Below are 26,014 nucleotides of genomic sequence, written 5' to 3' on the forward strand. Positions count from 1 at the left end.
TATCGGTGCCTTGCCCGCTTTTACTCTGTGACACTGGTCAGGGGTCCAGCCCTGCCACCCCCTAGAAACGTCCTTCTGGATGACACTCTCCCAAGTGTGTCTCCCCTGCCTTAGGCCCCTGGCTGGGGCAGCAGCAGTCGCCCCAGCCTACAGTGGGAAAGGAAGGCAGTGCCTGGGGAGCCCAGTGACTGTCCACCCACTGGGGGCCCTGGGACAGCCGCTCAGGGCTTTAGGACACAGACAGCATGAGGGCCATGGGTCCAGGGTCTCCATCACCTAACTCAGGAAGGAGGTCAGCCAGGGAAAGGGAGCCCAGACCCCGAAATGCAAAAAGCCAGCATCATGAGCCCCATCTGACTGGGGAGCCCCCCAGGGAGGTGCTGGGCGACACCTGCATCCGATGCAGCAACAGATAAACCCACCGAACGGCACAATCGGGTCCAGCCCCCACGCTGTGGATGCCTGAAGGTCCCCTCGGGGCGGCAGCACGCGTAGTGACGAAATGCTTAGGATCTGAGTGCGGGGTGCCTGTGGGCCTCAGTGGGTGGAGCCTCTGCCTTTGGCTCAGGTCATGATCCCAGGGTCCTGGGATCAAGCCCTGCATCGGGCCCTCTGCTCAGCAGGGAGTCTGCTTCCCCCTCTCTCTCTGCCTGCTGCTCTGCCTACTTGTGATCTCTGTCTGTCAAATAAATAAATAAAATCTTTAAAAAAAAAAATCTCTGAGTGTTATTTTTCAAAGGTTCCTGGGTAGAAATCTTAAAATAGATGCCCAAGGCAAAACATAGGTGAATTTATTATTTTATAGTTTTTAAAAAAAATTTTAATTTATTTATTTGACAGAGATCACAAGTAGGCAGAGAGGCAGGCAGAGAGAGAGGAGGAAGCAGGCTCCCCGCCAGGGCAGAGAGCCCGATGCGGGGCTCGATCCCAGGACCCTGAGATCATGACCTGAGCCCAAGGCAGAGGTTTAACCCACTGAGCCACCCAGGAGCCCCCATATGTGAATTTATAACTGAATCCAACGCTCCATAAAACCCCCACTGAAACACATGTACGCACAGGTACACACACACACACACACACACCAGCTCACAGAGGCGCACCCCCCTCTGGGCACTTCTATCCAACACAACAAAAGCCGGTCTCCCCGAGGCTTTAACATGTTGATAATTTTATTATACTCTGAATAGAGACGATATCTGAAAAGCAGAGAAAACGACTATACAAAGGGTTTATAGAACATTCATTTACATACTGGATATATTCTTTACAATATAAGAAAAGTAAAAATACCCACTAACGATAAGGCCGCTAAGGAGACGCGAGGTCTTCGACGCCGAGGGTTCACACGGAGACCTTAAATTCAGTGTGGCTTACCTCGGCGATAGGTTAACACTGGAGGACAGGGCGACCGGTTAATGAGCGGACTAACAGGGCCCTGGCTGTGAGGCGATGGGGACCCTGGGCCTCCCCGGGACGCGACCCCGTGCCCGCCAGCACCCGGAGGCCACGCGCCTTCCACAGAGCGGCCCCGAGCCTGCTGGGGGTGGGGGCGGGGCTCCCCGAGGTCGGAGCCCCGAGTGCCCGGATCCCTCTTGCTCCGCGTGATGCGCGTGTAACAGGGAAGGAAAGCTGCCGCGCCGGCTCATCAGGAACCGGGGAGCAGACTTCCTGACGTCCTGGCCGCGGCCAGGAAAAGCCACAGGCGGCCGGTCCGCCTCACGAGCGAGGGGCTGCGGCTTCTTGAGCACTCGGGACAGGGACTGCACGGGAGACCCCGGAGCCCGGGTCACCTGCCTGCTGTGCTTCTGGACCCCTCACCGGCCCGCGCTCCGGTTTCTAAACGAGCCGTCTCTTCGTGGGAAGGGTGAGGGACCCAACCTGCGGTCTTTGGGTCAAACTGGGTAGAAGCCATCTCAGGATGAGGTGCGTCTTGGGGACAGCATCTCGGGTCCCCTTTGACCAAATCTCTGCCATGAATGGAACCCTGAGCTGCCGGCCGCCTCTGCCGAGGACCAGGCCCCCAGGGTCCCCAGGAGACGCCAACGCGTCCCACACAGCCACACCGACACCTGTCAGGGAAGAGGTCTGTGAAGACCAGGCAAACATTTGGCACAGAAATGAGGCACTTATGTTTGGGGCATGGAGAGGAGCTGGACGGTGGATCCGTCCCCCCGCTTTCACCGGCGTCCGACGCCCCGCAACGGGCAGCCTTCCGCTCTGCGCTTCCCCACATCTTCTCGGACCCACTCAACACAGAGAACTCACGACGCACGTTCGCGCCGCTGGAGTGATGCCTGCTGGCAACGCCCGGGGGGCCAAAGAGCTGGTCTTGATTTTGGAAAGTCGGGCAGAGTGGGCAGCTCCTGGGAGCCCAGAGCCACGGGGTGCCCGGGCCGTGTTGGGGGAGACTGAGCCCCCGGTCCGCCCTGGGGGACGCGCAGGAGCCTTGGCGTCACTGGCATCCCGGTCCCCGATTCGGTAGCTCGGAGACGCAGGGGAGCGGCTCTCAGCCACAAACGGCCTCGAAGGACCGAGATTCCTTATCCTCCACTTCCTCCTCTGCTCCGGATGCCGGAAATGCAGGATCCCAGAGGGGGCCGCAGAGGGGGGACGACTGGCTGACAGCTCAGAGGGCCGAGAACTGCCTGGAAGAGCAGGGCCGAGTCTCCTCCCAGATGTGACCCGCCCTCCGGGAACCTTCCTCCCCAGAAAGGACGTCACCCGCCTGCCGGACGGGGACCATCCACCAGTGAGCTTTGGGGAGGTCAAGGTTGCTGAGGCTGGCCTGTCGGGGACGCGGCCCTGGATCGTGGGCACAGGCTCGGCCTGGCAGCTCGCAGCACCGGGAGCCCATCCTGCCCAGCAATTTACCATAAATAATTTGGCATAAGTAGAATATAAATTACACAAAAAGACACTTCATGACCATGTTCCTTCTCTTCTCACGGACAACACCCCGTTCGGAGCTAGAGCAAGAGCGGGAGGCCGGAGCCATCACTGCCCGCCGGGCGGGGGCGCTCGGGTAGCTCAGAGCCCTCCCCAGGGACCGGGTGGCCTTCCTGGTCCTCGCAGCCTGCGCGTCCCCCACTGGCTCGTGCCCCCAGACTTCTGGGAGGGCCCGACCTGCACGGACCTTCAGCAAACATGCATCCCCTTCTCGGTGAGCTAGTGTCTCTGTCATGGGAGAGAGGTCTCCCCCGGGTGCTGGATGGACGGGGGCCCTCCGCATGGCTGATGGTGCCCCCGGTCACCCAGGGCTGCCGTCCAAGGGCCGGATGCCCTCCTTCCCACCAATGCCGGTGTGCAAGGAGCACGGGGACCTGCGTCCTCGCTCAGCCCTGCCGCGTGGATCCTACTTTCCTCCATCCGGGAAGCGCTTGGCTACGGAGATGTGCTGGCGAGCAGTATTTTGGGGAAGGACAGCAGACGGGGGGCTGTGTGTCCTCGTGTCTGTGAAGCCGGAGGAGAAGCCTCCGGCCCTCTTGGGGCTGGAACGTCAGGCTGGCCAGATGCTGGCAGCGGACGCTCCAGCTCCGCTCGGTCTCGGGCTGGGAGGGGTCAGATCTTCTTAGGGGAGCCGATCATGACCTTTGACACAAAGTTAACGATGGCACTGGCAGGCTGCTCGGGGTCGTGCTCCGCGAATAAGTGGCACACGTTGTCTGTGGCGCTGCCCTGCTTCCGGGCCACAAACCCGAAGACTCTGGAACAGAGAAGGTGGGAGGTCAGCGTGCCAGCATCCTGCAAGGCCCGAAAGTGGGTGCAAACCTCCATCTACTCCCCCTGCACCCCCGCAACCTCTACCTGCCGCTCACCACCACCCAGCCAGACACTGCCCACACCTGTCCACCCCTCAAGCCCCCAGTTACGGCAGGTGCATGGCTGGCCACCGCCCCAGCCAACCACCCCGGCCACTGCCCCGGCCACCGCCTCGGCCACCGCCCTGGGCCACTCCTGGCCAGGATCCCGCAGACTCGGGTCAGGGCGGGTCCCAGAGCCCCCACATGGCTGGTGGCCTGATTCTCCCAGGGCAGGCCAGGTCCCTCCAGTACTGGGGTGGGGCAATCAGGTCACAGGGGGCTCAGGTGACGGCTACACGCAGGCCCTGCCTGGACGTCCCACACTCCTGCCCTCGGGCCTCCTACACCCCAGTTACAAACTACGGGTAAGGAAGGAAACAGTTTAAAAGAACAGCACATCTAACTATTAGAGGAATCGGAGCCGTTCTCCAAATGGGCCTCCGTGAGCCCTGACCCTCGCACGGGGACTTCCACTGTTCCCAGGAAACTCGCTCCGCTCCTTCTTAGAAAAACGAGGGATTCATCTGTTCCAGTGGCGCGGCTTCCCAGCCACGAGAGGGTGTGGCTCGAGGAACCCCAATGAGGTAGAGCACCCCACATGCGGGAACACCATCAGCCCTGCGTGCCAGAGCCCTGGGCGTCCGAGCACTTTGGTAGACCCCGAGACAAACAGGACCGTGAACGGGGGTGCCAGGGTGGGATCCGTGTGGTTCGAGCGACTCCCGGCAATCGGGTTTCGGCTACACAGAGGAAGCCAGCCTGAAGGGTGCAGACGGCTCCGGAAGGTTCCGGGAGCACCGCTGCCCGGCGGGACTGGCCTGCTGCGGGGCCAGGGCAGCGGAAACTGCGCTCCCCCTGCGTCTGCGAAACGCTGAGCACCGAGTCACTGTCGCTCACACAGGAGGTCCTTCCTCCACCCCGACTTGTGCACCTGCCGTCCGCGCCTGCCCTGAACGGCCCAAAAAGCCGTGTGACTGGTTCCACGCTGTGGCCCGGGGAACTGTGTGTCTCGGGGAGGAGCGAGCGGGAAAGCGAACCCCGGGGGGCCCTTCCTACAGAAGGACGCGCTTCTCTGGGTTTTAGCCATGAACGCGCTGGCGCGATTCCCTCATTTCCCCACGGGAAACCCTCGTTGGAACTCAGTAAGGACATGCACTTGGTCCGTGCCGGGAAGGGCACCGGCGTCCGGGAACCCACCTGGAGCAGGGGCCATCCGTGATCCACCTCGCGGACAGAAAGGAGAGGAAGAGTTACGTTAATGTCTTTATTCACGGAACGGGCAAAGGACGCACGTGCGCTGCTTGATACAAACAGAGATTATCTTACTTCCTGTCCTGCGGATCCAACGCGCAGAAAATCACGCTGCTCACGGGGTAGTGCCTCCGGAAGAAGAGCCTGTCGGGACAGGGCGGGGGGACACGGTTCTGTTAGCGGGCGGGAGGGGGACGGTGACGCACGGTGCAGGCTCCCCAGCAGGAGAGTCGGGCAGAGGATGACTCGGTTACTTGGAGAGAAGAGCAGAGAAGAGCACGCGGACGCCGGTCAGAAATGGGCAGACGGGACGCGGGGCCGAGCGGTGTTGGAAAAGCTGGTTCTTGGCAAGAGGGACGCACAGAGCAGAGCAACACTGAGCCCCTGCCGGCCGCGTGGGGGTCGGGACCAAACCCCGGAGCCCTGGCACGGCCCCGGAGGAGAACCAGGGGGCCCAGCATTCCTGTGCTCGCCCGAGAACCGCAGACTGCATCCAGCCACAGACCACGTCCAGCGAACCTTCCTTGCTGGGGACAGGGCGTCCAGACAGGGACCGGAGCCCACGTCAGACAGGGGGATGGAGCGGACGGCTCATTGTGAACATACAGAGTAGCTGTGAGGTGGGCGCGAAGGGCGGGTCGGGCTGCCCTGGGGACAGCGCTGCCTGCTGGCCGGAGCCAATGGGCTGGCCTTGTGCCCCATGATGCTCCTGCCATCCCCCTGCTTCTGTGGCTGAGCACCCGGCTCTCTTAGTAACCAATGCACTTGAATAACAAGTGCATTGGAAATGCCTTTGACCCCGAGGTCCGGGGCTCTGCTGGGAGGAGGGGCTCGCATGCCGCTGTCTGTGCACCTGACTCTGCTCCCCATTTGGAGCTCCCCTGACTCTGCTCCCCATTTGGCCCTACTATGTTCCCGCCTGCAGCCCTACTATGTTCCCGGGACATCTGCTAGGTAGAAGCCCCTCAGGGACAGCTCTGCTGAAAGCCACCGAAACATTATCCTCTACATATTCCAACACCACGTAGAGAACATTTAGTATCATAACGTACTACACAACAGAGAGACCATTGAGAGTAACTGTCACTAACGTTAGTTAGTCTTAATGTATCACTGATGGTTACGTTACGACTCGTTATCTAGATACTGAAGTAACACCTAGCAGCGTCGCCTGAAACAGGACGACCACCACTCAGATGGAATGACACGGAACCCAAGACGGCGGGGGGGCGGTTCTCCCACAGTCTCCCAGTGTTTTAACGGAATCGAGTTAAAGTGTTTTTCTGTTTAAAAATTATACTCGTGTGTGGGTGAGACACTCAAAGGTCCAAACCTTTCCCCCTTTTCTTTTTTATTACAATTTTACTGACTCCCAAGAAGAAAAGCCCCGGGCCGAAAGTCCACAGTTTCCGTGCAGCTCCTGAGAGGTCCCGAAGGACAGGGGCGTGCCGATGAGGGACGTGTCCAGAGCCACGTCCCGGGGACACGCAGGCTGGCGGGAGGTCCGACGGGTGCCCAGGAGCCCCACCCGCAGCCCGGGGCCCAGGCACACTCACTTCCTCTGGTTGTCCGTCAGGGTGATGCCCTGGGCCGACACCTTGAAGTGCACGACTGTGCACAGGGGAGGCGGCTCCTGCACGAGGGTGAGGCTCAGGGCCTTCTGGATGGCCTGGTGGCCGGTGAGCGACTCCATCTCCACGGAGTTCAGGTACCACACGTTGCAGGCTGTAAGACACCCGGGGAAGCAGGTGTTCACCGGAGGCAAAGCCCTCGGTCCCTGATTCCACAGGTGTGGATGGGGCGGGACCTGGGACACGCGTGCCCGGAGGCCCCATCCCGGGAGCCTCCTGCCGTCCCTGCCGCTGCGTCCCCACTGTGGCTGGAGACCCCTCCCTAGCCCTTGTGCTGGTGTGGGTCCGCAGCACCACCGCCGGTCAGGAAACATGCGGGAGGGAAGCCCGAGGGCCAGCACCCCACGGAACCGTCCGCACATAGAGCTGGAAGCCACGGCAGCCAGAGCGGCAGGGACAAGGCGGGAGGTGCGTGACTTGGAGCAGAGGCTGTGTGAGAAGGTGGGGGTTTCCTGTCCTGTCTGGGTGGCGTCCCCGCTATGTCATGGGGCTGGGGGCTTCTTGCGGGTGGGGAAGCCAACTGTCGAGTCTGAGCAGGGCTTGGCGACCAGCCCCACGGCCCTCTGAGCCCAGACCCCTGCGGCTCATGCGGAGGCCGACGTGGGACTTCAGGGTACGTGTGAGGCCGGTGTGACCTGAGACACTCAGGACTCTGCCTACCGTTAACCTCCCAGCAGGAGTCACGGCCCCACCTGGCCGGCCATCGAGAATGTGTCCCTTCCTTCCCCCACCACCCCTAAGAAAACAGCCGCCCATGACGCCTGCCCTGCTGGACGCCAGGCTCCACCTGAGTATCCGTGGCCTGCGAGCGCCCAGCCCCCGCCGGCCTCCAGGCAAACGCTGCGACTCACGGCTCATCTTCAAAGGCCGGGAAGCCCTGGGGTCTCAGAAGCCCCTGCTTCCCTGAGTAAGCCCCGGGCCTGCACCGAGTTCATCGGAACACGGAGCTCTGCCCTGGATCCTGGGTTGCTGAGTGTGACAAGCATGTCGGCCAGGGTCCCGCTGAGGTCATGGGGGAAAACCACCAGAATCGAACTATCATCAGAGCCACGGAAGAGGCCCAAGTGGAAAGGCCCAGGAGAAGGGAAGGAGCAGATTCCAGAAAGCCTCCCGGGAAGGATGCAGCCCGAGGCCGGCGGAGGGGGTCTTCAGTGAGACTGTCCTCCCTGCTCGGAGCAGGTCACGCGCACTGTAGGGGGTGACCCCACTTCCTCACAGCCCCGAACTCGCCAGCTTTCCCCTACACAGTTCCCTGAACCACTCCCTTGCCCTCACCGAGAGCAGCTTGAGACGACACCCCGGTACCAGCCAGAAACGCCCTGTGCCGCCAGGCAGCAGTGACAGGAGACTTCCCATCCCAAACGTGACCGTTTCCGGGCCTCCGGGCTCCGCTAACACTACGCATTCTGAGGACGATCCCTGTGTCTCTGGCTGTGGAGGGCACTTTCCGGAGCCCGTCTCCACCCATCTGCACCTGTGCTGTGCGGAAGAGGGCACAGTGGCCTGGAGACCCCAAGAAGCAGTCCAGCAGCCCCGCAGGCCCTGGGCATCCACGCCGCCCCAGCTCTGTGCTGCTTCTGCCGCTGCCGCAGTGTCAACGGGGCACGCTCAGTGAGACACGTCGGATGTTCCCGAGGGTGCACTGTGGATTTTACCGTGAGGCCTGCAGGCTGTGTGCGAGCGTCCTTGGCCACAGGTGATGCCTGCGGACGCCACCATGTGCCCGTCCTCACAGCAGACGCACTTTCAGGTCGCACCTGCGCGCTCTCACCCAGAGGGATGCTTGGGGGGCGGGCAGGAGTCGCAGAAGCACCTGCTCTCTCCAGCTGGCTGGCACCGACCCAAAGGGAACGGCAGGGCTGGGAATGACCCACACTCCGGCTGCCACCTGGACTTGAGGGGTTTACATGGGTCGTCTCAGCACAGGGCGCGTGTTGGCACATATGACTGTGACTGCCCAGCGCCCTGTGCCTGCCATGCTCCGATGAAATGCCGGGTCAACCCTGACTGCCCTTCCAGATAACGTGGCCGTCTTTATCAGGAGGCTCGGGGGCCCAGAGGTCCCAGTTCTGAGAAGACTCGGGAGGAGAAATCTTCCACAGTCACGGCGGACGACCGACCCAGAGGTGGGGGTCCTGGAGGCACGTGCTGACTTAGCGGGAAAACAGAATGGCTCAATGAACCCCCACGCAAAACTGAGCAGCCAGCAAACGGGGGTCATGCCGCACGTACGCGACAAGAAGATGGAAAGGGGAGGGTAGCGGCCGCAGCCGACGCTCCGTGTGGCTCACGGGAAAGACGTAAAGAGAGTGGGTCCTGGGGTTTCTCGGCACAAAGAGAACCTTTCTTTCCTTTCCTCTTCGTATAGTATCCGCACGAGAAGACGGACACGGTCTGAGCCTCTGGGGGTGACCACCTCGCAACCTAGATCATTAAACCCTCTCGCCGTGAGCCGCAGGCCTGTGCAGCGATGGTATGTCAACTACTCACAAAGCCAGAAAGACGTGAGAGGCGGATGGGGAAGCAGGATAAAACCACGTCCCTGCTATCGTCACGAGTATACAAGAAAAGTGCGCGTGTCTGCGCAGGAGCCGGATGGGTGCCTGGAAACTTCAAGACGGTGTGATTTTTGGAGGGTGGATGACCTGCCTTCGATTTCATGAGCGTTCCTGTGAGCACTTCCAAAAACAAGACGAGGAATTCTGATCTAACTGCAGCGAATCCCACAAAACGGGCACAGCCTGGGTCTACAGGACGGGCTCCCACCAGCCCTTGCGGAAGCACACATGGCCTTTCGATAAGGAGTCGGGGCCTGGGGAGTCTCACCCTTGACGGCAGAGCCATGGGGTCTTTCCTCAGAGCAGAGGAGGGAAGCCGTCCCTTGCCAAACCACAGCCGGGGGCGGGTCTGCCAAGCACATGGGTCCCGGAGCCCTGCTCTCCAGTGGACGGTGCGGGGGGGGGGCACGCAGGGTGACCAGGGTTTGTCCACCCAGCCTGGCCCCCGACATCCAATTCTACCTGATGCGTGGCCCTGCTGGGGGCGGGGGTCGCCTTGTGGAGCAGGGCTGCCTCCTGTGAACGGGGCCACACCTGTCATACCCACGGGGAACAGAGCCTCAGGGACACACGGCCTCCCTCAGCCCTACTGCGTCCGGGAACCCGGGTCCGAAGACAGCAATGCAAGATTCAGAAACAAGAATGTGATGCAGAAGGGTAGCCTCTCAAGGGTTATTTCTAGTACCGAGAAGTCAGGAATAAGCCAAAGGAGCAAAATGGACCATTGTACAGCCACTGAGAACGAGACCCGTGTGGTGTGCAGAAAAAACGGAGAACGTCTTACTCGGAGTGAGGTAAGGAAAAACATCCAGGGCGTCTGGCCTCTGGGCAGTTCACCTTTCCTCTCTCTTCCGAGTCTCCTCCTTTTTTTTTTTTTTTTAATCAAGATTTTATTTATTTGTCAGAGAGAGAGCATGAGCAGAGGGAGGCAGAGGGAGAGGGAGAAGCAGGCTCCCTGCTGAGCCGGGAGCCCGATGCGGGGCTCGATCCCAGGACCCTGAGATCATGACCCGAGCCAAAGGCAGACACTTAATTGACTGAGCCACCTGGGCGTGCCTTCTCTTTTCTTAATTTAAAGAACTTCTACTGCTTTTATAAAGAAAATATCCTTCACGATATGGTAAGTTAAGGACACAGCGTAACACTTCTGGGAAATGTGCAAGAGGCCTAGCCCTTCCTCTCAGGACGGACTGTATCCCGTGGCTTCAACGCCACCAAAGAAGAGACAAAAACGCCAACAGTCAGAGATAGGAATGACCCAGAAAGCCCTCGGCCGCTGGAGAGGAGGGGAAGCGGACGAGGGACCGTGCACCGTCCCCCCGGCGCTGCCCGTGTCTGCTCACGCTCCCGGGTGCTGCTCCCTCAGCTTGATGGGGAGGGGCTCCACACAGGACAATTCAAGCCCTGGGGTGAATGAGGACACTCACAAAATTTAATCTGGGGGAAAAAAATCAGTTCCCTTGAGGTGATCGCCGATGGGACAGTCTGACCGCCTCCCTATGCTTTTTCCAACAACCGCGGGGCCTCTGTGAGCTCGCGGCTGTTTTGTCCTCACTCGAGACACGGATCCATGTCCTGATTCCACACCTTGTCTTGTCCCCCATGAAGTGAGCTGCACGGATGTCTTAGAAACATGAAATTTTAAAAGGACACAGGCTCTGTGCTGTCGTGCACAAACGCTCAGCTCAGGGGCTACGTGTGATCTCCAGGGCCCACCTCGAGTCCTGGGATCTGCCATTCTTCAGAACAACACGTGATTTAACACTACTGACGCCTGCCGTAAGCTCCTCAACAAGACTGTGAAGTTAGATCGTTGATAAGCCGGAGTAGAAGCAGCTGTACTATCTAACCACAAGGGCCACAATGGTTCCTAAGGACGATTAGCGAATGCACTGATACGTTTATTAACTGGACATTTACTGGGAAACACGGTAACCAAGAAGCTTAGGGAGAAACGCGAGAGGCAGCTTGTCTCTTAAGGTTCTAACCTCTTAAGGTTCCTGGGCCAAGTGCGGAGAGCCGAGGCACGTGGGGGGCGGCGAAACCCCAGGCTGAGCGCATGCGCCCCGGACATATTAGGCACCTCACTGTGGCCTGTGCCAGGTAAGAGTGAGGCCACAGGAAGGGCCATGTCTCCTGGGCCAGGAAGAGCATCTTCCATGCAAACACAGCAGGGATAACACCACAACAACCTATGTGAGTGCCTCCGTCACACTTCCCACAGCGGTTTTCAACGTCTGATTCACGTGGTGTTTGCAGCCACGCTGTTGGGAGAGATCATTATCATCGTTATGTCGAGGTTCACGTGGCTGAGTGGTCAAAATCCTGCGTGGTAGAGCCTGGACTTGAACCCAGGGCTGACACAGCCCATGCTCCTCATTTTGGACCTCCACGTTCTCTAACACATTGCTGTTTGGCACAAAGTATGTCACCCGCATTCTGGACACACAGAACGTATCCCTCAAGAACGGTCTGAACACAGGGTTCAACGCTCCATTATTCATTGTGAAACCAGAGACGGATTTTAGCTGAGCAACAGGCGTAGTGACAGGAGATCCACAGAGAAAAACTGCACGAGAGAACCATGTGCATCGTACAGAGGCGGTAACAAGAAAAGAGCTGTAGATCGCACTGACCTCCGACACAGAGCCTCGGTTGTGAAGTAGGTACCGGTAATGTGGTGCAGGAAGGAGGTATTTCTTGTCCAGGCCTCCAACTAGACACTGACATTCCCTTCCCAGCCTTTCCAAGAGCAAACATCCACCATGGGGAACTCGGCTCCCTCACAGCTACAGACCCACGGGAGCCCTATGGCCTTGGCCGTGTCCACAGCTCACCTACACGGGGGCCACAAGGCCTGCATCAAATGCGGCAACAGCGAGCAGGGGACTGTCCTTACCTCACGATGCAGAAAACAAGATTAATATAGACGTCAATCCCTTTCCCGCCCACCAGAGAACAATCACAATTTGGAACTGAACATACAAACCAAGGTACATTAGCAGCGCCCAGTGAAATACCTCGGTATAAATTTAATAAAATTTTGTACAAGAAACAGTCACAAGGAAAACTATAAAACTTTTTTGAAAAACATAAAATAACTAAATAAACGGACAAGGAGTCCATGTTCATGGATAAGAAGACTCAATTTTGTCAAGATGGTGGTTCTTCCCAACTTGATCTATAGATACAATTCAATTCCCAAAAAATCCCATCAAGTTATCTTGTGGATATTGGCCAATGGATTCTAGAGTTTATATGGAAGCAAAAGACCAAGAAGAGCCAACACATGCTTGAAGGGGAAGTAGAACTAGAGGACTGACACTACCTGACTTGAAGATTTACTGGAAAGCCAGTAGTCACAACCGCGTTACTGGCAAAAGAACAGACGAATAGATCAGTAGAAAACACTGGGAGCCCAGAAACAGACCCACATAAGTACAGTCAGCTGATCTTTGACAGAAGAGTGAAGATAACACAATGGGGCGGAGATCACGTCTTCCACAGAGGACGGTAACACAGACCTCACCCCTTTCCCAAACACTGACTCACCGTGGGCCATAGGCCGGAATGTAAAATGTAAAAGTATAAAACTTCCAGAAGATCACACAGAAGAAAATCCAAATCATCGTGGGTTTGGTGACAAACTTTTTAGAGACAATCCCAAAGGCATGACCCATGAAAGAAAGAAATGATAAACTGGATGTCATTAAAATTAAAAATTTCCACCCTGTGAAGACAATGTCAAAAGAATGAGAAGACGAGCCACAGACTGGGGGAAAATATTTGCAAAAGACATATCTTATAAAGGACTGGTCTCCAAAATATACAAACAACTTCCAAAATTCAACAAGAGGAACAACACCCAATGAAAAAACAGACCAGATACCTTAACAGACATCTCACCAAAGAAGACATACAAGCGGCAAAGAAGAGAAGATCCAACACAGAAATGCAAATTAAAACATCGATGGGACACAGAAACACACCTATTAGAAACAGCCAAAATCCAGAACCCCGACGACACCAAATGCTGGCAAAAATGTGGAGCCAAAGGAGCTCTCATTCACTGCTGGTGGGGATCCAAAATGGCACAGTGGCTTTGAAAGACAATGCTGGTTTCTTACAAAATTAAATATACCAGGGGACCTGGGTGGCTCAGTGGGTTAAAGCCTCTGCCTTCAGCTCAGGTCACAATCCCAGGGTCCTGGGGTCCCTGCTCAGTGGGGAGCCTGCTTCTCCCTCTCCCCCTCCCCTTGCTTGTGTTTCCTCTTTAAAAACAAAAACAAAAACCCACACAACTAAACCGAACATACTCTGACTATACAATCCAGGACTCGTGTTCTTTTTTATTTATCCAGAGGAGCTGAAAACTCACATCCACGCAGAAACCTGGATATGATGTTTCCCACAGCTTTATGCACAACTACCAAAAGCTGGAAGCAAGCAAGATGCCCTTCAGTGGGGGAACGGAGGAGTACACCGTGGTCCATGCAGACAACGTAAGAGCATTGGGCACCTAAAAGCACTGAGTTCCTAAGCCATGAAAGGACGTGAAGGAAACTTCTAGCACTAAGGGACAAAGCCCATCTGAAAAGGCTACCAACTCTATGACTCCCAACGGTGAGATGTTCTAGAAAGGGCAAAACTATGGAGGCAAGAAAAGGGTCAGGGTTGCCAGGGTCTGGAGGGTGGGCAGGAGCATGTGGCGCACAGAGGACTTTTAGGACAACGAAAGTCCTCTGAATGATACCCTGGTGGTGGAGACGCGTCATTACGTATGTGTCCAAACCCACAGAAGGAACAGCACCAAGGGTGAGCCCCAGTGGAGACTCTGGGTGACAGCGATGCGTAACACAGGTTCACGGAACAAAGGTACCCTTTGGCAGGGGACACCGTAACGCGGAACGTCAGGCAGGGGGTCTGTGGGAAACCTCTACCATCTATTAGTTTAAAAAAACAGGTGCCCAGGCATACTTGCTGTCCGGGGGTCTGTGTCACCCTGGGTTACGGGCAAATGGGGCAACGCTGTCGGCTGCTCAGTTAGGCCCACGAGCGCTCTTACACTCACGGCTGGGGGGGGCCAGGCCCCCATAACTGGCTCCCTGCCTTCTCCCCAGACGAAACCCAGGACCTGGCTTTCTCCCACGGTCTCTCGTCTTGTCCGCAGTGGGGGTATTTCCAGCCCGGGGAGGCCTCGCTCTGTCCGTCCACACTCGCTGTTGCACTCGGCCTGGGGGGCCCCCAGAAGGGAGCTCCCTCATGCACCCGGCAGGAAGGAAGCCCGCAGACCCAAGGAGACCCCCCTTTCCACCCAGGAACCAGGACCGGCGGACACGAAGCCAGCAACTGACCTGCTCCTTGCTTCAGCAGCTCTGCGGCCGAGTTGGCTGCCGTCTGGGGAGAGCTGTCGGCGACCTCCTCCAACGGATCTGCGGGAAGGAGAGGAAAACGCAGCCGTGAGTCCGGCTCCCCGAGGAAGAACCTTCACAACGGGGTTCCCAGGTGGTGACGATGCCCGGCGTTCTGAGTCAGCGGAGGAGGCGACATGGTCCAGAAACACGTCTCTCTCTGCTCTCACGAACCACTGCGGAGGGCGAACTGCACTTCCCCGCGCCGTAAACCAGTCACTACGGAATCTACCACAATCACGCGACATCAAGGCTGCCCAGGAAGGCGGGAAGTAAGGCCAAATGACACTGTAGTCACACGAGGTGACGGCGTCACCAGGGCCTGCCCCTGCCGATTTGGCTGGACCACACGACACTCTCTGGGGTTGACCCACAGGGCACGCGACAGAGGACGCCTCCGGTCCGACTCCTGTGGGCCCGTCCTCATGGCCCCGACACCGCCGTTCCCCACACGCACGCGGACAGCCAGGCCGCGCAGAGGACCTTCCCGCGTACCTCTGTCTGGAATGAGCAGCTTGCAGGGCAAAGCCAAGGGCGTGATGGAATGCTGACACACCAAAGCCGTCAGGCTCCCTGCGAACGGGAGAACAGCAGACGGGCGTTAACGGGGCCCTACACACCGCCCCGCTCTGCCCATGTGCCCGCTGTGCGAAGCCCCTGCGGGGGGGGGGGGGGGGGGGCGGGGCAAGCGCTTCTGCTTTTAGCAACTAACACGCTCCATTATTGCGGGACTTGGTGCAAAGCTTCAGTGATGTGACCAGTCCTGACCAGAAGCTACGTAAGGGAACTGCAGGTAAGTCTTGGCCAAGACACGCAGGTGCCGACTTCTACAGAGGACGTCGGCCGTCGGCAGAGTCTGGGACTGCAGCCCAGGTGTCTCCGTGGTCCCTGCCACCTGCTCCAGGAGGCTGGGACTGTGTGTCTGGGTGTATCCCGGCAAGCCTGCAAGGCCGGCAAGGGCTCATCTCACGGGAAGGAACGGCCCGCGCTCCGGCTCTAACCCAGACCCCACTCGCGGGCCTGCCTGCGAGGACGCCACCTGTCTGCTGCCGTCTATTTGGGTCTGAAAAAGCCTTCGGAACAACTCCCTACCTAGTTTATCGTCGAGACGGTAAGTCAGGGCACGGCACAGGGAGCCTGGAGCGTGGGAGGGGACGGCCCCGCCTCACGGGGCAGCAGTCGGGGTGCACACCATTCTGGCCTGGGCCAGAATGCCAACTGGGACCTTACAGCCACTTACCGAAATAGGGTTCGTTGGGGCACCCTTTCAACCGCACTCCCTTCGGGGTACACTCGATCAGAAAGTGCCGAACGAGTTCATTGGCCAGATCCCCCGCTGCAGTGAGAGATTGAAAACAAAGAAAAAAGAAAATTAAAAAAATTAGAGCATAGGAGAATGGGAGAGAGGGACAGAGCACCAGCTAAAGGGAGGGGCCCCCGGAGCCGGGCCGCTGCTGTCGGTGGGCTGCCAAGCAGCACCCTGGCGATGAGAGCAGAGCCCCCTGACAGTGACATGCCCAGACGTGCAGGGGTCCCGGGGACGGACCCTCACACATTCTGCAAGCATTCCCAGTGCAGGGATGACTCTGCAGCTGCAAACAGGAACATGCCATCGAGACCCGTCCCCTCGTAACAGGAGAAACTAGAAGGATCAGGACGCTAGGTGATGCCCGAGAACAAGCCACTGACGGGAGCTGGAAGGGACCAGCCAGGAGCCCCATGGCAGACCCCCAGGAAGGAAGCCCTCCGTTACTGGGACCAGACAGAACATCGCCGCTGCCCCCCCACCGGCCTGAGCATCTGAAGACAGGGCGTGTCCAGAAAACCACCAAACTGAGCTGGAAACCACCCGACAGTGGCACCAGCTGGCGGTGAGTCTGATCGCCTGCCTGGCCCATGGGCGGCTCCCACACGGGCTGATGGACAACAGCAGCGGGCACGTCAGGGGCGGTGGGGCGGGCTGGCAGGAAGGGAGACGGTCAGACTCCGTGGCAGGCTGTGGCGAACACAGGAGCGGAAAGGAGCAGCATGCCACCTCGGCTGTGGGAAGAGAAGGATCGATCTGCGTCTTCCATGCTAAAGGGGACACAGGCTCCAGGGTCAGGTGTCTCAGTGGGACGGCCAGCTGCTGGCTGCCCGGAGAACAGACCTGTCCTGGACGTCTGCCACTGCCCGGTCTCTGGGGACCAGAGGTGGATGCCGACTCGCCAGACTCTTCCTTCTCAAACTTCCCCCTGCGCCGTGACAGCCAACTGCCAAATCCAGGGCTGGGTGAGGACAGGCAGCCAGTGAAGATTTCAACCAGAGGACACCGGTGACGTTTTGTGACCTTCACCTTTAGGTTGAGTCAAGGTTGGCCTGAGAGGTCTATGCCCACCGGGAGGCGAGAACACGCACACGGTACCGTCCGCATCTCCGAAGCCACAGTATGTGCAGGAAGGACGCCGGCTCGCAGTTTCCACGGAGCAAGAGCCCTACACGCTCTGCAGCACCCGTCCCCGCTCTCCCTGCGGACCCCGTCCACAGACACAAGCAGCTCCGGTCCGGAGACTCTCCTGCTCGAGTCCTCGCTCAGGAGCTTCTCACGCTGGGCTCCTCTCCGGGCTCAGTTGTCCTACTCGATGTGCACGAAGCCTCCTCCTCCCTCGCTCGCAGACAGCACCGTCCAGATGTGGGTCGGTGCCGAGTCCCTGCACCCCTGCCCCTTCCGCTGCCCCCACGGCAGACACCTCGGTTCCCTGAGAGCCCCTCGGCCAGACGCCTCGGCCACCAAACCTCACGCCCTTCCGGGCGCAGCTCCAAGGTCACTGGCTCCTGGACGCCGTGAGCACAGTCTCCATCCACACTTCCCGTCCACCTCTCGGGTGCTGGACGCGGCACGCGAGTGAAGCAGGCCAGTGTCCTTTTTCTCCTTAAACGTGTGAGCTCTGATTCCGCTTACCCGGACGCCCCCGTGCCCGGTGATGAGCCCAGCGCCCAGGTGAGGAGCCCGCCTCCTGGCACTTCTGATGTGGCATTTTTTATGAATTACTGGCGGCTACGCTCTATCAGGAGAGTCTCCGGGAGCCATTCTTCCAACGGCATCTGCTCACTTCATGTCCCTGTGTCACAGCTGGGTATTTCTTGTGGTATTTCCAGCTTTTTCGTTATTATTACACTTGTTACTGTGACCTGGGATTAGACAGGCGGAATGCTCAGACGGCTTTCCCACCAAAGTGTTTTCTCACTAAAGCGTGTGTACTGTTTTTTGAGACAACAGGCCGTTGCACACTTCGTGGACCACAGCACAAGAGTAAATGTGACTTTCAGGCCCACCGAGAAGCCTGGAAGCTCGTCTGACGCGCACCAGAGCTATGCGTGTTATCGTAATACGCACTACAGGGATACGCGTACTGCGAATCACCTTATTCCGACACACGCGCTTACGGTGTCTCCGAGGCGGGCCTGCGATCCCTGAAAGCCGTCAGAGAGTGACAGTTACCAGCAGTCTCACAAGCAGAAACAATGAATCTTAGAAGGCAGCAGAAGCACCTCACCAAAGAATACATATTAGTTCTCTGATGCAGAGTTGAAAGGGGACAAAACCACTTGCAATTTCGCTGATTAAGAGGAAGACGCTGTAACTCTCCCTTCTACTTAGCAGGCGTCCTGTCCGCAGCGGCAGGATGGGCGACCCGAACGGTGTGGGTCCGTCGGGGCAGGTGCAGCTGGGGACAGGGCTCGTCACCGGGGCAAGGCGGGAAAGACCCGGGGACCCCGTGACTCCGCGCCAGAGCTGCTATCAGCACGAACTGACCGATGTTCTAGAGTGAGTCAGTCCGCCTCGGACACCCCGACTCGCCCAGCACTCACACGTTCAGGTGCCCAGAGACCACAGCACACAGGGATTCTTGCAGGAATCGTGGGCAGGAAAAGGACAGACAGCAGGACATCGGAAGGACACGCGGCCAGCCCCAAGGGCTTCACGGAGCCCAATCTATGGTCTCTGGGATACGCGCAAGGTCACAGGCTGTCGGAGCCTGACGCACAGGAGGGGTGCAGGGGCCTCCCCCAAGGTTGTCTCCTGGTTGTGGGCACACGCGTGTTTGCTTCATGAGAACGTTCACCGCGCACTCAGCCCTCGCGACCTTCTCAGCACATGGTCGTGTCCATGACAGAAAGTACACGGCACAGTGAGCAGGGATCTGAACACAGCCGCACGCGGTTCATGGGGTGGAAGGCCCTGGGGACACCCCCGGGGCTCATCCTGGGACTCCAGGCTGACACCGGCGTCACTCTAATCCAGCAAAACGGTCTCCGGAGCATCGGTGTGGGAATGGCATGCGCAGGCCACTGCCTTTCACGCGAGGAAAAAGGAACGTGCCTGTCCGCAGACACCAGAGAGACGGTCGGGGAGAAGGGGCAGGAATTTATTACACTTCCTGGGGCAGAATGGGGCCCGGGGGCCGCAGTGAGGCCCATTTCCATCGTTCTGGCAGCCCAACAAGGGAATGCATCACTCGTTCACGGCAATAAAGAACTAAACTCCACAGATCATTAACGATGTTGCTTGCACAAGGCCAGTCCCGAGGGGACCACACTGGAACAACACAGAGACTCCAAAGAAACTCAGCCGTGTTTGTAAAGTGCCCCAGCATCGCAGAGGTGTACGCATAAGCAGGCGGGTGAGCACACCCCATCAGCTCCCGGGTCCCTACCTTTCTTGTTGAGCTGCAGGACGGAAGGGGGGGGCGTAGCCACTTTCATGGCCAGGCCGTAGGCTCCTCGGAAGGAGTGACTGTCCCTGACGATGAATGAGCCTGGCTCCTTGTCCTTCAGCATGGCGATGGCTGGGGAGGGAAGCAGAGACACACACACGTTTGCTGGGGTCCGTGCGGCCTGCCCGCACACGTGGCAGACGAGTGCTTTTGCAAACTGGGTCGGAGGGAGCAGGCACAGGCCTCTGGGGTAGGGTGGGGGTCTCAGTGATGATGCATCGTTTTCAAGGGGAGCCTGACAGCAGAGGCTGCAGAGAGCACCGCCCCCCCCATCTGGCACACGTGACTCCTGCTCGTCCCATGGCACCTGTGAGGCACAGGGGACGGCCCACAGCTGACCGCCCAGGAATGTGGTCCAACCACCAGCCCAATGCCTGGGCCAGGTCCCAGTCTGCATGGCGTGGTGGGGCAGAGGTGAGGCGCGAGGCTCTCTCCCATCCCCGCTGCAGCCCTGCCTGGCTCCCTGCCCCAGGCGAGGCTTAGTCCTTCCAACCGCAGACGGAAAGATCGAAAGGACAGACCCAAAAAGTTACTGAACGTTTAACACAAACCCCATGATTCAGCCCACGGTCTTGGTGCAGCCCTGGGAGGGCCTGCACTTGACCCCAACGACCAAGTCTGAGGGCGCCGGGGCTGGCGGGGAGGTGGCGCCCACGGACCCCAGCAGGCTTCTGCTCGTGGCAGGTGCCTGCATCTGGGGGCTGAGCATGCGCTCTTCTGACGCAGGAGCAGATCTCTGATGAATGACACGTTTTCAACCGTGCTATACCTCACCAGGCTTTTTGGTTTTCCCATTTAACATCATGATCTTATTTCGCTGGAGGTGGGGGGTGGACAGAGGTGCCCCAGCGTCATGGGCCACAGACGGAGAAGAGCTTGAGGACAATGTCAGACCCTGTTCTGAAACAGAACAAGGTGGACCCGTCCTGCAGGGCGATGAGGCCCGTGGGGGTCTCCCGTTCCCCTGTGAGGTCAGTGGAGTCAGTGGCCATGTCCCCACCGCCTCCCGCAGCTGGTGCTTCCAGAGCCCCGTGGCAGAGGCCCAGCCAGTGCTGCCGACACAGCTCTATTCTGTCTCTACTCTGCCCGGCGGCCCCTTTCGCCTGAGGCATTTTTACATTCGGTTTAGGAAAAATCCCGAGCAAGCCACCCGGCCACAGGGATACGGGACCAGCTGCATCCCCGAAGATGCTATCCCACTCTCACTTTCCGTTCCTCCTGCGTGACCCTGATGTTTCACTGTAGCTTTTCCAGAAAAAGGCACATCCCTGGCACTCGCCACCTGCCCCCGAGGTGGAGCCCCAGCTGCCGACCTGCCGTCCTGGCCCGGACACGCACCAGTGGGGTAGATGGTCTGCACAGAATTTTCTGGAACATGGCATGTCACCGGCCCTTCACAGCCCCTCTGGCTGGACAAGGTGCTGGGCTCACAGCCTCCATCTCGGGGGTTCCCGACCATGGGCAGGGAGGGGACAGTGACGCAGCAGTCGGCCACACAGAGCCCGGACTGAGCTGAGCGGCACAGCCCCAAAGGCCAATTCAGGGAATCAGAGGGCTCTCCGGGCCGCGGGCCGCCCCCCCACCCCACGAAACATGAAAATAGGTTCCTTGAGCTTAGGGGAAGAAAGGCACATTCTTACCATTTTTATGAGCTACTTAATTGAATAGAATTCCAGAGAGAAAGCAGAACGGTGCCGGTGCCCGGTGCCGTTTGCCAGCGACTTAACTCTTTCCCTCCAGGCAGGTGGGGAAAAAGCCTCAGGACGACACCAGATGACTTTCTCCCTGAAATGCTATCCCCGGCTCAGCCCCACGCCCGCCAGCAGTCCCCGGGGTTCCTCTGGGAGGATCTCCGGGACGACCAGCACGTCCCAGCAACCCTGCGAATCCTGCTGTGAGATGGCAGGGGCTCAGCCCCGGGGCTGCCTCGTAGGACCACCTCCCACCCGGACCCCTCTTCCATTCGTCCTGCGGGAAGCAGTGGCGTTAGCGGCTCAAACACACAGACGTCAGATGTTGGGGCAGGAGTGCACACGCAGACGCCGTGCGGCACGAGTGTGAGGCCCGAGGTTATGCCCGGCACACGCCCCCTTAGTGAGTGCGTGTCTGTCTGCCACAGACAAACGTAGGTGCCCAGACGCCGGGGTGTTGGAGAGACCTCTGTCCTTCCTCCTGACCCCTGGCCCCTGTGGCTCAGGTCCCAGATAGGAACAGGGAACCTCTTCCTGCGACAGCCTGTCACACACTTCCCGCGGGGGTGCCCTAACCCTTCATCCCGGGGCGGTGCCCCTCTGACGTCCCCACCCCGAGGTCCCGTCCCGCCCACGCACCTTGCTCTCTGGAGATATCCGCCTTGTACCAGAATTTGGATGTGTCTTGGACAAAGTTCACGGACACGTGCTTATCACCCGGGTTATCTGAGAGAGAGAAGGCGAGAACACTCTGGACGGTTTACTGCCGCCTGTCACCGCACATAGAGCCCAGTGCGCCACGTCCGGCCCAGGGCGGGGACGGCGTGTCTCGGGGAAGGAGCGCCGTCTGGCCCCGTGGGGACCGGCTGGGGTGCGGTCGGGAGCCCGTGCTTCCCGACACACCCAGCACAGACGCAGCGTGACACGCGGCCAGCGCGGTGGGGCTTAATCCTGCCAGAGCCTCGTCTTACACATCTGAACTCTTGCGTTAAATGCTGGATGAACTTACTGAACTCAAGAAAGAAAGGTTATTTTCAAAGAACAAAGATTCCGAGGAGCGGGAGACACAGAAGCTGACGGGGGTGTGTGCAGAGCAGAGGGGACGGAGGACACCGAGGAAAAGGCCCTGATGGGTGGCTCCAGGCTTGGCTCTCAAGGTGCCGCCCTGAATCCCAGCCCCCCCACCCCGAGTGAATGCACACGGGGTGCGGGGGCAGGTGCCTACCATGGCTGACACGTGCCTACCTGGGGAGGGCGCTGCGGCCTCCAGAGGCCTGGGGAAGTCTGGGAGGACGTTTGGGAACGGGATGCTCATGGTGCTTCCGCTGTGCGGGCTGGAGAAGCCGCTGGAGGACGGGGAGGCCGAACCCAGAGACCGGTCCCCCTCCGAGGCTCGCTTCTTCTCGGGAAGGGGCGGCTGCCCGGGCAGGGTCAGGCCCTGGCCCGGCAGGACCGGGCTGTGGTGGCTGCTGTGGCCAGGCGTCACCGTGAGAAAGCCGTGGGACAGGAAGCCGTTGTCGGCCGCCGCTGTCCGCGGGGTGCCAGGGGCCTGGGAGGCTCCGTGGGAATGAGCCAGCAAGGCCCCTGGGTCCTCTGCCGGGGGAAGGCCGCTTCCCACGGGGGCCGTGCCGAGGCTCGGGAAGGCCTGGCTGCCTGGGGGGCCCACAGCTTCGAGGGGCTCCGCCAGGGACAGCTCATGGTTGTGGAAAGAGGCCTGGAGCTCCGCAGGCGGGCGGTGGGGCCGCCCGGGGCCGTCGGGACCGGGGCTGGGGATCTCTTCGGGGCCGAGGAGGCTTCCTGCCGGCCGGCCTCTCCCCAGCGGAGCCGGAGGGGCCTTGGGGCTGCTCTCCACCCACGGGAGCTCGGCCGACGAAGGGCTGTGGGAAACACGCGGCAATCAGAACGCGTCCTAGGAGACGCCCCGAGGCCACCGAGGGTCCCGCGGACGGGGAGGACAGGGATGGGCACCGGTGCTGAGGCCTGGCCCAAGACGCCAGAAGTCAGACACTGCCGTTCTCCCCTCCTCGTCACTGCGCACCCCAGATGCTCTGCCCCCCAACACCGGCGGATGCCTGCCCTGCCCCCTCCTTCCTTGCTCTTCACCCAGCAAAGGTCCCTCTGCTCGAAACAAAAGTCAACCGTGGCCCCGTGTCCAGCTCACACCCCACAACCCTCTGATGCCAGCCACGTGGTGCGCCATGTGCAGCTCCTGAGAGAAAGAACATCGTCCCCTGGGTGCAGACTGCATCCCCCGCTTTCCTCTCTCTCCTCCCCCGAGACCTAGCACAGGTGCCCGACTCAGTTTCCACTAAGTGCCTGCTGGATAGCCAGCGGCTTAAGGGATCCCAGTGAGAACGTGAGAAGTTGGGGCTCCCAGGAGACTCAGTGGGTTAAGAAGCCGAGTCTCGGTCTCAGCTCAGGTCTTGATCCCAAGGTTGTGAGTTCAAGCCTCCTACTGGGCTCTCAAAAAATAGAAACACATTAAAAAAAAAAAAAAAGGAACATGAGAAGTTACCATATCCAGAATGAGGACTTTCCAGATCAAGAATATCAGAAGGTATCACACAGTTAGAAATCCAGAAAGTCAACCGCCAAGCCCCCACATCACACACACACTTGACTGGCAAACCCTTTGCTCTCTGGGTGGGACAACCTCAGCGGAGCCCTGCCCCGTGCACAGAGGCAGGAGGCAGGATGTGGACAGTGAACTGGGGCACCGTGTCCTTGCACAAGGGAGCCGCTCAGGGGCCATTCCCACGCTGCGCCCATGCAGCGGCTCAGCGGCCATCCCTCGCCAAGCGCCAACACGTCTCTGTCTGTACCACCCACCCCGCCCTCCCCCCCACTGGGGGGTGTCCCCGCACTTTCCCGAACACCGGCACAACGTCCACGTCTCCCAGGCCACCACCACCCTGCTCGGCGGCCCCGGCTGTGGAGGGACACCAAGCCCCAGCTGGCCCCCCGCACCCCTGCTCCCGCCGCAGCTCAGAGTGCGTGTCACAGACGCCCGGTCCTTAACTGGCCCGTGTCCCCAGACTCCAGCTGCCCGTGTGGTCCCTGAGCGCTCGGCCTGTCAACACCGGGGTGGTGGGGTGGGAGGGGGGGACACACTCTCCGGAGTTTGTATCTGTGATTGTATTTCTGAAGCGTGACCGTTATGGAGAGTGGCCGGGTGTCAGCTGCAGGTCGAGACCCCCGTCCTCCCTTCCCGGGGCCTGCGGTCAGGTCTGCGGGAGCCCTCAAGGGCCCATCTCCCTACCTGTCCCGCCGCTGGCCGGGGCTGCCGCTGGAGACGGTGCAGGAGGACGCGAACGCCCGCTGAAAGGCAGGTCCCGCCGGCACGTCGGCCCGGAGCGCCGCAGGTCTGGGCCCCCCGGGGCTCTCGGACATCCCCGCCACACGATGCAGGATCTCAGCACAGCCTCGAGTATCTGCAGCGGGGAGAGCAGGACGAGACGCGCTTACAGGCCTGGTCTCTGTCCTGGAAGGAGCGGGGTCACTTCCGGAGATGCGGGCCACAGGCCCGATGCGCATCAGGGAATCGAGGAGCCCGGTTCCACCGCGTGCGGGTCACTCTTGCCTGGCGCGCTCTCCAAAGGCAGGACAGGACGCGGAACACACGCCCCGCGCCCGGCTCCGCACGCTGGCTGAGTTGAGGAGCGCCGTGCAAAGTCGTCTGCAGGGACAAGGGCGTGCAGCCCACGCAGCCTCAACCCGAAGGCGGGCGTACTGACCAATGGAGTCCGCCCAGCCCGCAGGCGCTCACTTCAGAAAGGGCCAGGCCTTCTCCCTGCGCACTGGCGGGAGCCGCTCCACAGAGAAGACCCGTGTCCGGGACGCGCAGGCCTGGGGCTGCGGCTGGGTGACCGCTGAAGCTCGTCTGTCCCCAGCTGGGAGCTCGGTCCACACGCCGGGCCGCGAGCATCCCGGTACAAACACAGCCCTGCTGGCTGGTGTCCTCACCCTGGCTGGGGGCACACACCCTGGCCCGGCCCCTGTCACTCGGGGCGTGAGAGGCCAAGCACCGTGAAAACCTGCTGTTTAACACCAAGCCCACACACTCCACCGAATTTTACACGCTTCCGTGACAAAAATGCCCACCTGCTTGAGGCCCAGCATCACCATCATTTCTGGATATTTTTAAAAATCTTGTTTTTTTTTTTTTTAAAAGATTTTATTTACTTGACAGAGACAGACACAGCGAGAGAGGGAGCAAGCACAAGCAGGGGGTGCGGGCATGGGAGAAGCAGGCTCCCCGCCAAGCAGAGAGCCCGATGCGGGGCTCGATCCCAGGACCCTGGGATCATGACCTGAGCTGAAGGCAGAGGCTTTAACCCACTGAGCCACCCAGGCACACCCCTATTTTTTAAATTCAGCTTTAAGAAGGGCACAAGTCTACCAGGGTCGATGACAACATCGTAAGGAATACAGGTTATTCTGGTGCCCACTTTACAACAAGGGAGGGCGGATAGAAGCATGATGAAGTTCCTCAAAACCCCGTATCACTCATATCACTCATTTCCGGGAATGGGGTGCCGCTAGCACGAGTCACACGTCCCGGCCACAGACCCATTTGGCAGCACGTGGATCAGAGGCTGGACCCAAGCCCACGGGCAGGGTGGGATCTCACTAAAACCAAGGCTGAGGCTGAGCTATGCGGGCAGCCGGGACTGGAAGGACGTGAAGAGCTGTTCCGAGCACAGCTGTCCCTGCTGGCGTTTTGGGCTCCTTGGCTCGGAACACGGGGCCGGATGTCTGGACCCAAGACAGAAGTGGCTGCTGAGGACCAAAGAACAAGCAGGGATTTCGGCAGTTTTGGGGTGGGGCCGAAATACAACCAAGGAGCTCAAGGTACTTACCTCGGATTTAAGGGGAGGGCCCTGAAGGCTCCATCATGGGGATGCCAGCACCA

At 59.5% G+C, this 26,014-nt stretch overlaps 1 protein-coding gene across 4 annotated transcripts in view; it reads right to left on the reverse strand.

Annotated features, from left to right (window-relative positions):
- Nucleotides 1–1,152: 1,152 nt before the first annotated feature.
- TNS3 (tensin 3) overlaps nt 1,153–26,014 on the reverse strand; it is a 161,788-nt gene continuing 136,926 nt past the window's right edge. For 3 of the 4 annotated variants that reach the window (XM_080819040.1, XM_080819041.1, XM_080819042.1), the window contains 11 exons: nt 24,362–24,533; nt 22,348–22,979; nt 21,742–21,828; nt 19,352–19,483; nt 15,895–15,990; nt 15,150–15,227; nt 14,598–14,675; nt 6,611–6,779; nt 5,130–5,198; nt 5,001–5,027; nt 1,153–3,706 (listed from right to left, as the gene is read on the reverse strand). In XM_080819040.1, coding sequence (XP_080675166.1) covers nt 3,562–3,706; nt 5,001–5,027; nt 5,130–5,198; nt 6,611–6,779; nt 14,598–14,675; nt 15,150–15,227; nt 15,895–15,990; nt 19,352–19,483; nt 21,742–21,828; nt 22,348–22,979; nt 24,362–24,533 — 1,685 coding nt within the window. In that variant the 3' untranslated portion in view covers nt 1,153–3,561. The remainder of the gene's footprint in view (nt 3,707–5,000; nt 5,028–5,129; nt 5,199–6,610; nt 6,780–14,597; nt 14,676–15,149; nt 15,228–15,894; nt 15,991–19,351; nt 19,484–21,741; nt 21,829–22,347; nt 22,980–24,361; nt 24,534–26,014) is intronic. The other variant, XM_080819043.1, reaches the window with a different exon arrangement.

This window comes from Martes martes, assembly GCF_963455335.1.
Source record: "Martes martes genome assembly, chromosome: 11".
Lineage (NCBI taxonomy): Eukaryota > Metazoa > Chordata > Mammalia > Carnivora > Mustelidae > Martes > Martes martes.